Genomic DNA, 10,331 nt, shown 5'->3' on the forward strand with positions numbered 1-10,331 from the left:
CAGGACGACACAATATGAACCTTTGGGTGTAAAATGCTAAAACTATGCGAAGTTTGTCTTAGTGATACGTTAGTTGTTGCAAGTTTCTTAGCTCACACACATCAAGAGACAACTTGGAGGAACAGTCCCTGGATTGGGGTAGGAGGTAGGTATTATCCCAGGTGGACTGTACTTGGGGAGGGCGGGGGGTTCCTAAACTCAACCTCACTAAAGGAGAAAGCTGTCCATTAAAATGGAGATGCCAATTCCAGGATGCCCCAGGGTACCTCCAGAAGTTGCAAGGAGTCTTGACCCATCATTTGCCTGCATAGTTCTGGGACATAATTTACCTTTGACCAGGATCCAGCGATCTTCCCTCCAGCATTGTCCTGACTGAGCCCTGTTCACTCGTATTATGAAAGGCCAGAGATTTCTGCTTTTTGGGCAAAATGAAATGAATCAATGAGGAAAGTGAAAGAAAATATTTGGCCAGAACTGCAGTATGTCCACAAGTATGAGACCATCCCCTGCATAACATCTGCAGCACTGCCCACCATCTATGTCATGTCCCCACCCATCTCCTGGGGAATCAACACATTTAAGGGCAAAGAAGGTGAAAGGAATCAAAAAGAAATGTCAGTTGAACCAACTTTTACAATTTCCTTGTGACTTAAGATCGTTATTACAGAAGTAGTTAGGCCAGGGGTAGGCCAGATACGGCCTAGCCACTAGTCTGTTCCGGCCTAAAGCTGCGTACACACTGCCAATTTTTGTCGTTGGAAAGGATCTTTCACGATCCTTTCCAACGACAAGGGAGTGCACGATGCATGAACGGTGCTGTACATACAGCACCGTTCATGCTCTATGGAGAGGGGAGGGGGAGAGCGACGGAGCGGCACCCTGCTGGGCGCTCTCCCCTTCCCTTTCAATAGGATCGGCTGTCGTCCATGGATCCGGCAGGACGGTCGTCCGGACCATGGACGACACCGACTGTACACACGGCAGATTTTCGCCCGATAATTGGCCGATGCCGATTATCGGGCGATAAAAATCTGACGTGTGTACGTAGCTTAACACCCCCCTGGTCAATCCAGCCTAATCCCAGCAAACGGGTCGGCCACCCTTGGCTTTTGAGCCTCCTTGTTATGCCTCCCTTCCCTATTTACCACGACCGACCGGCATTACCACTTCTGGCCTCCAGGGTAAGGGGACATTCCCTCCCCTCCATATGCATAGCAGAAGAGAGGGATTTCCCTTCAAGGGCGTTCCTGGTGGAGGCAGAGCCATCAGCTCAGGACTAGAGAGAGAATCTGGCCTAGAGTGCATTCTTGACCTCCTAAAATGGCCTAGTAGCCAAAAAAGTTTGCTGACCCCTGAGTTAGGCGATGTCCCTTCTGCCCCATTGCATGTTTAGTAACACCACGCCATTCCCGTGATGTACATATCCTGGAGAGATTTGTGTTGTCTACATGCCAGGAAGAGAAATCTCTTTGCATTCAGATATAAAACAAACCACAGATGACCAGGGCTTTAACATTTTCTGCTTTGCCTACAATTAGAAGGAGGGTTTGCCTTCCATGTGCAGTGTTGTATCTGCCCTTCCATACCCCCTCTATGGCACTGCAGGGGCACAATGCCAGCCGGTCGGTGCCGACCCATGTGCCATACGCACAGCCGCACACCCTGTTCTCCCGGCTTGTGACACCTCATGTCCCCGCCCCGGATCTGGTGTAGGCTGGGAGCTCCCGGAAGGAAGCGGCTCGGCTATAGGCTGAGGCCGGGGAGCTGCCTGGACGGAAGGAATGTGTAATGAGGCGCTCGGTGTCCCGGCTGGTGCTGCTCTGCTTGGTGTGTGGCTTCTGCTCGCTCCTGTACGCCCTCAGCCAGAGGGGGAGCGGAGACACCGAGGGCCGGCAGCCGCTCATCTCATCTGCTCGGTGGCGGGCGGAGCAGTCTCACAGATACAGGTATATATATATATATATACAGACACGTGACCGTCTCTGTCACCTGACCCACAGTGTGTGTCGGGGGGGGTGGGTTTTGAGCACAGAACTAGGACATTGCCATAGTAACCCTGGCAGGGTCATAATATGAAGGGGCTAATTCATTAATAAAGATTCAAACTGTCCACACCCCTTCATTTACAAAACACTCACACTATATAAATATATACAAAATTCACAATCCTTTCCAGGAAAGTCTTGGGAAATGCAAAGTGAGCATGTTCTGATGAGACTTTGCTTTCTCCATAATTCCCAGCATTTACTCCAGGAGGGCCTTGTTGTCATTCTGGCCTAGGTGAGGACCCTCGCCCACCTGTGAGGGAGTTATTTACCAGAACTTTACAGGAGGAGGGGCTCACACAGAAACTAGATAGATGTGCCCATTTATTTCTAACATTTACCCAGCACAGTCCTGGCCGACCGGGCAGGAGACATATGTGTTGTTACTGTAGTTCACACTTACATGTGTGCAGGTTGTTCCTGAAGAATCCTGGTGATCGGCATAGCCTGCACTACAAAGGCCCCCACTTGTACCCCCTTTAATTCCTATCGTCATTCTGTATATCAGAGATAAATGCCTGTCCATAGAAATGAATTGACTTATGCAGAAGATGAGGGACTGGAAGGTGTGCACACTGTGTTCAGAGATTTAGAAGAAGTCAATATAAAACTTTGGACAGGTGATAGTTTCAGTATAACAATAGTAAGGTGGTTCATTCTTTCACCTGGGGCTAAAAAAGTAGAAACATTTTCAAGAAGTCTGATAGTAACAATCACTTGCCGAAGGTTAAAAACAAATCTGTTGGAAGCATCTTTCTTTATTGGATACAGTTAGAAAGGTTTACATCTTCTGTCTTTTAATCATGGGGCAACTCCTTGAAATAACTTTCTTGTGTTAGGGAATCCCTTCTATAATTAATATATACGCAGCTAACGGTATGTAAGTGTGGTGGTCAGGGGGAAGAATTCCTCTTACATTGCTGGCCATTGGGAAATATATATATATATATATATATATATACCTTTACAGATAGTAAAAAAAGATCATTGGTGTCAAGGAACCCCTAGCAACTTTTGGAGGAACCCTTGCTGAGGAACACTATGTCAGTTTTTTATTGCTTTGTGTATACTAGTTGGGTAGGAGTTCCTTCACTTTTTTTTTCTCCAGAAATGAGGGGGCATCATCCCATTACAGTGTTCTACCAAGAAATTTCTTTTAGCTAGGAGGGAAGAAATTGTGGGCGGGTGGCAGCCCCTGTTTTGTAACCCAATTCTTCAGTAATCACCCATAAACAACTGGGTGGTTACTGAAAAGTGCCGGGTGGTGCACCCGGCTAAAAGGGGCTGAGGATAAAATTGCATTGTGATGCATTTCCTATAATTGGTAACTTTGGGTTATGGACTGCAATGCAACCGCAATTTTACCAGGAAACATGGTTAAAACCCCTATTAGAGTTTTATTGACCTTTACTGGTTGAATAGATTTCTGCTTCTTTTCCTAGAGTTGGTGGTTATGGAGGCAGGAAGTGTCACCTTTACCAGGTCTCTGATGGCAGGTCCACACCAGTGATGTCTGCAAAAATCCTATTGTTCTGGACAAAATGTGCTTAAAGCTGCCATCAGAATCTCCCCGACTTGATGTGTTTTATCTTACATGGCTTTTTCATAGAGTAAGAACAGAAATTGCCTGTTCTGACAGCTGAGCTGATCTTGTCCAAAACATTTATACTGACCTTCTTGAACTGCTACACACCACGGGACAGAGCTAGGGAGCGGTGATCATCTTTGTGCCCAGATTGTAGTCCTTCTCCACTTAATTCAGAGCTAAAAAAGAACATTTTAAAGTGGAACTGTAAGGTGGCTGTGGATAGGTAGATCTTGCAGTTATGTGCAAGCATGCTAAATATATATTCCCATTAAAGAATACACCTCTAGATCAGAGCTGGTTTCTGCCACCCATATTTTCTCAAGGTTTGTCCTGCAAGATAACTTCATTCTCGGCATCTTACATCTGTCAAAAGCCCAGGATTTTGTGCATTATATATACAAATACAGACAACTGAACCAATGTAAGAATGTTTAACCTTTCAGTACAAGTTAACCTTGGCCTTACTCTTCTTCTATCAGGTAATCCTCCTTCTTAGACTTTAAATGTGGTGCCAACCGATTGGTTAGATGGCATAGAAATGGTAGAAGTGGGTCAACATTCAGTTTTGCATGAGAAATCCAGACTTAAATATAAAATTTTGTGCATGTTTGCATTACATTTACAGGTGAATCTGTTGGATCCCCTAGAGTTTTGTTTTTTTGTAGCATGACAGGATTTACATCCAACCATTTTTTGTTCTTCCAAAAGCACTGCTTTCTAATAGCTGGAAACTTTTGTGTTTCATTCTGTCAGGTGTAAGAATGTATCTGTTTCTTTCTGGAATCCCTATTGGATGCTACCCACTGGTGTGTGTGGAAAGGACTGCTTTTGGGAAGCTGCTTTTAGGTAGGACTTGCAGTTTTATGGAATGGATCTATTACATATAGAAAATTACATATAGAAAAACTAGCCATTAAATGACTTAATTTTCAGTGGAACACATTGTAAAGCAATCTATAGCTGCAGTTAAAGAAATATAAGTTGTTATTTGTATTATAAGATGCACAGTTCTAATATAATCACAGCCGTTTGAGTAATAATTCACTTTCAGTAATATATACCTGTACAAGTAATTAAAGCAAAGTAATCAATGATACTCCATGTATATTTTCTGGTAACCTGCTAGATCATTTTATTACCTATTGCAATACCATAATTAAAATATTATTGCCCATTCTTGTTCTGTATGTCCAGCTATCAGTGTCTTGGTTGGTATGGCACAAGAAAAAGAGTAATCTATCTGAAATAATCTAACATAGCACCTAGATTCTGGGATATTGTGTGTGCACAAACCTTTGGTAGTCAGAGAGCCTGGAAAACATTAGGGTTGAAGAGGCCCAGGCAAAACACTTGATAAAATGTTACATTGCAGTCTGTTTCAGTGGTGGATTCTGAAAAGCCAGTAATACTAAGATAAGGAAAACTAAAATTAATCCAAACAGTAATATTTGTCTTTTAGTAGAACAGACTTTGCATGTATCTTTACAAAAAACTCCTGTCTCTTTTTTTTAGCAATTTGTTTTCAATTTGTTTTCAGCTCCTTTCCTCCTTCTGCATAATTGTTTGCATCTTTGTAACTACTCTTTAATGTACAGTGCTGTATAATATATTGGCGCTCTATAGATACAGTTTATTAATACCAAGGCACATTGCCTGTGATGTATAGACAGAAAAGAGTGAGTAAATCTTGAACTGAAAGCTATGCCATTTAGGCAAATACAAGTTTATTCCAATGCCATTGTCTCCTGCCTGCGCAGTACAGCCCCAATTATTTCAAAAGGGCTCATCCAGCCATATGGTGATTTGATGAACGACATTGGAGGACCACTGTACACATATCAGATTTTCTTATGTGTGTACATAGCTGTAGACAGATTGGTAAACTACTGGGAAAGAAGCACAGGGTAGTATAGCAACTGATGGTTGCAGGTTTCTTAAAAAACCTTTCCAGGGTCCCAGGCTCTGGAATGAAATGAAAGGTTGGGTGGGCCTTTTCATCCCATCTCAGTGCCTGCTCAAGGAGGAATAATCGGCCAGACTGGACCTGGTGCATAGACATTAGCTGTGTTTGTAGGTGAGGCTTTATGTTCCCACATAGTTCTGGGAGATAACTGTATGATATCTACATGGGTGTAAGTACTTGTGTGGTAACTGGTGTGGTATCCGGGATTAGAGCAGTCATTCTACAATGTCTTAACATGGGAGGAATCCCATTAGTGTCAACTGACCCGAGGGGCACTCATTGCTCAAGGAACTCCTAGCCACTTTTGGAGGAACCCTGTTTGATAAATATTGTATTGGTATATGAATCCAAGCCTCTGGGATGACAGTGGTAGGTGCCCCTCTAATAAACACAGCAACCTCCCCAATTACAGAATTCTTATCACTAGTGCCTTTTACCAGTTTGGGACTTTGTTTATTGCGAAACTAAACCCAGCCAACTCGCATGTCTGTGTTCCAGCACTGGGCTCCACCATTTTACTTTTGTTCTTATGCTTCCGGATGATCCCCAGCCATGTTGATTGATCGTTTTGGGATGGCATAACCACATGTCATCCCGCAACACACAGGGGAAATCTGGGTTTTCCTGGCAACTAAAGCTGGCGGTGTAATCAAGCCTGCCTGGTATATGACCTGCCTGGTCATACAAACTTAAGCTGCAAACTTAGGTTTGTTGCTGGAAGATTATATTTCTGTTGTCATGTCTGCTGAAGAAAAGCAAAGTTTTATTTTTCTGGATGCTGAAGAAAGCTAATTTTGGGTTTTGTTGTTGGATTTTGCGGCAGTCCATCTGCCGCAGGTTTTAATTCACAATCATTAAAATGAGGAAAACCAAGCAAATATTTTAAGCATGGCATGTTTATAAGGACAGAGGTCAATCCGACCTTGTATTTTGATCTTTAGAACATTTGTAATCAACACAGTTATAGTACTTAATTCATTATGTGACCATTGTTTAAAATAGGTGATTTTGGCATGATGGGAGGATAATTAAGTTTCTTTTTAGGAACCTGTGAATCTTGACACCTAGATTTCAGCAGAGACAATGACTGTTGCTAATAACTATGGGTCATGTTTATAAAACTGTGAATAAGATAATTATTCAAGCATTTAATGCAGAACAATTAATCACTTGAATTTAAAACACTTGCAATGGGAAGGTTCACCTGCTGTGAGCAATTGAAGTCACTCACCACAGGGTTTAATAAATTTATCCCTATGTGTCAGTCCAGGTCATGGGTCATTGCTAGTAATTATCTATTGCATCTGTTTTCATTATCACTTTGTATTTGTTGCATTTTGTCTTTCAGATATAATCTTCCTATAAAACATGGCCTGGATACTATGCACTTGGCAGTTGTGGCTTGCGGCGATAGACTGGAAGAGACTATTACAATGCTAAAGTCTGCATTTCTTTTTAGTAGAAAACCTCTTCACTGTCACATCTTTGCTGAAGACCAGTTGCATAATGAGTTCACCAAAATTGTAGGTGATCATCCCACATTTATTGTTATTATTAATATTTATTTCTATAGCACCAAGATATCACACATAGTCCTTTCATTAACTTTTTCTCACAGAACGCCACCATTTATTGTCTCTGATTTAGTCGATGACTTATTTAGGGGGAAAAGCAAATAACCTACCGGTATGGGTTTTGGATATGGGATGAAACTGCCAACAGGAGCATTTTAGTATGCATTGATTAACACACCAAGCCAGTGCAAAACAGGAGCAAATAATACTGCTTAGGAGACCAGTTTTCAATGCCTAATGTCTTGAAAAGTAGCATTGCTCCCAATATTATTATCTGTCTTCTAGTATTCTCCCTAGATGTTTTTTTAAGCTGGGTGGGGAGAAGTGTAGGCGGGTGGTGGTCATTGTACTGTGACCTAACTTTTCAGTAACTAACCAACCCAAAATAGCCAGGTAATTACTGAAAAGTGCTGGGTGGTGCACCCAGCTGAATGGTGCTCTCTGTAGCGTTGTACAGAGTACATTAACCTATATGGTAGGAATGCAGAAACCTGTTTAGGTTTAATGAAACAAAGGTACAATAGGTAGAGGGTCCTATCCTTTTGAGCTTACAATCTAGATGAGAAAGGGGTGGAAGTGCCAAGAGGGGACACAAGACTAGAGTACAGTTTGTAGCAGGTTCCTTGACAGATGGTGTGCAGATAAGGCAGAAGTGCAAAAACTTTATGCCTCATTACAACCAATACATCCATGTTTTCCATAGACATGTTAGCGGTTTCAACTTTCCATGAAGAAGCCATATGTAGAGACGCGTCAGAATCAGGACAAATTTAGTCTAACTGATGATAGACTTGACTATGCTTTTTTTGTTTAATGATCAAATATTGCTCTAATGTGCTAGCAGAATATTACACTGATTACCTTTAAGCTTGTAACAACCTACCTAAATAAGTAACCTTTTCTTTGTATGCCACAAAACTCCTTTCCTCTTCAGTTTCCGCCCCGCTCACTCTGGATTGGGATTTGACGCTATTTTTTTTTCAGATGGCAAGGTGTGGTGTCTTGAACATTAATTGTAAAATGTGATTTAGTTGTACACATACTGTGTCCTTTTTTAGACATAAGGAAACATACCTGGACTTTGTTTAACTAGAACACCATTATAAATTCACTCCTATATTTTTTTTCACTGTTACCTGGCTCTCTGGCATTTCAGAAAAACTTCAATATGGTTAATTATTCTCTATTGGAGAACTCAATCTATTAGACCAACTCTATTGGAAACAATCCTATCCCCCTCACATTGTCCTTTGGTTTAACCATGTAAACAAGCTTATGTGCCTTAAGGAACTTTTGAACAGTTTTGAGGCCTACATTGTACTGGCATGGTCGACAATCGCCACCATCAGGCAACCCACCCTTGGAAAGGCTATGCTGCTATCACTGGTCACTTAGGTCAATATAGCTGATGCACTCTTCTTCTTCTTTTACTAATAGTTTTTGTTCTGGATAAAATCCTCTATAGATGTATTTCATGTGTCCCCTATTCCCTCCTACCCCATGTATTTCTTGTCTTGTATACTGTTATATGAATGTTGTTGTGCTGCACTTTATTGATGACACTTATTATATCCTTTTTTGTACAATAATTTTTTGTACACTAATAATCCAGTTGCAATGGGTTACTGTACTTTGCTGACCATAATTGTTTTTAATGCTCATTTGTTAAATTGGGCTGTTCAATGTAGATTAATAATAAATACTCCCTTTTGTCTTTCAGCTCAACAGCTGGCAGATCTCAAAGAAATTTAAATATACTTTGTACCCTATATCCTTTCCTCCTGAAAATGCAGCAGAATGGAGAAAACTCTTCAAGCCCTGTGCATCACAAAGACTGTTCTTGCCGGTAATCTCCACTATTTGAAGCTGATTATGTAATGTTAGATTCATTAATCACCTAACTTGTATCTGTAGCATGTAAATAAATTAGACCACAGTTTGTTTAAAGTCTCCCCCCATCTAATTTCTCTTAGAAAAGTGAAAGGAAGTCCACTCTTAAGGCTGTTGTCAGATCTGGTTTTCCCTTTGGAATATTTCACTTTGCCTCCTATTCTGGGGCCCCTGTAGAATTTCACATTTCCCATAGTGTGACAATGGTCACATTGACAAATAGAGAGGTTATGAAAATACAAATATTTTAGCAACAACTTCACATGGATTGTAGTTAATACACAAAGATTTAATATGTAAAATGCAGGCTCAAGTAGAATTTTTTTTTTCTTTATTAGGTTTTACTTGTTTTTGCCTGGTAATACCTCCTATTTTTTCTATCCTATAATTGTTCCCATTAACAACGCTATGTTAGAGTAAAAAAAATTATTTTTTTTTGCATTACAGTTGTTATTGAAGGATGTGGATTCGTTATTATATGTCGATACAGACATACTGTTCTTGCGTCCCATGGATGATATTTGGTCTTTTCTGGATGAGTTCAATTCTACTCAGATTGCTGCTATGGCCCCTGAACATGAAGAGCCACGCATTGGATGGTATAATCGTTTTGCTCGGCATCCATATTATGGAAAGACCGGCATTAACTCCGGAGTTATGTTAATGAATATGACTCGTATACGAATGAAACACTTTAAGGCAAGTAAATATACTTTTTCTCCAATTTTTCCTCCACTGAAACATATTTTGTTTTTAAAGCCTTAATAAAGCCTAATTTAGAAATTTTTTCTTGTACTTGCTGCAAAGGTAACTGGTATAGAAAACTGGATTCATGTGAAGTCTAAGGATTGTAAGTAAATGGATATGATAGGTAGGAAAGATTTAGGATACTGGAGGCACATGTGGCCTGATTTATTAAAACTCTCCAAACCTGTAAAGAATAGACTATCATTGGAGAACATGGGTGATCTAGCAAACCTAGAAATATTTTCTTAAAAATGGTTTGCTATTGGTTGGCAAATGTTATTTTTTTTTCTTTTGTATTTTCTGTTACAGTTATGTTTGAGTTTTACAAGGTTACAAGGTATAACAATAAAATGAAACAAAGGTGCAATAAAAAGGAAGTAACATGAAATGATACAATTTAAGTTATAATGTTAAAGAAAAATAAATGTATATAATGTAATAAAGATAACTTTTAAGAAAGAGATAACTAAAGAAAAAAGTAAAAGAGAAGAGGAAAACAAAATGAAATATTCTTTCAGGGGGGG

At 40.5% G+C, this 10,331-nt stretch overlaps 1 protein-coding gene across 2 annotated transcripts in view; it reads left to right on the top strand.

The window, feature by feature from the left end:
- Positions 1-1,709: 1,709 nt before the first annotated feature.
- GXYLT1 (glucoside xylosyltransferase 1) overlaps positions 1,710-10,331 on the top strand; it is a 16,687-nt gene continuing 8,065 nt past the window's right edge. The window contains exons 1-5 of one of the 2 annotated variants that reach the window (XM_072401474.1): positions 1,710-1,946; positions 4,387-4,479; positions 6,945-7,119; positions 8,891-9,016; positions 9,508-9,759. In XM_072401474.1, coding sequence (XP_072257575.1) covers positions 1,789-1,946; positions 4,387-4,479; positions 6,945-7,119; positions 8,891-9,016; positions 9,508-9,759 — 804 coding nt within the window. In that variant the 5' untranslated portion in view covers positions 1,710-1,788. The remainder of the gene's footprint in view (positions 1,947-4,386; positions 4,480-6,944; positions 7,120-8,890; positions 9,017-9,507; positions 9,760-10,331) is intronic. The other variant, XM_072401475.1, reaches the window with a different exon arrangement.

This window comes from Pyxicephalus adspersus, chromosome 2 (assembly GCF_032062135.1).
Source record: "Pyxicephalus adspersus chromosome 2, UCB_Pads_2.0, whole genome shotgun sequence".
Lineage (NCBI taxonomy): Eukaryota > Metazoa > Chordata > Amphibia > Anura > Pyxicephalidae > Pyxicephalus > Pyxicephalus adspersus.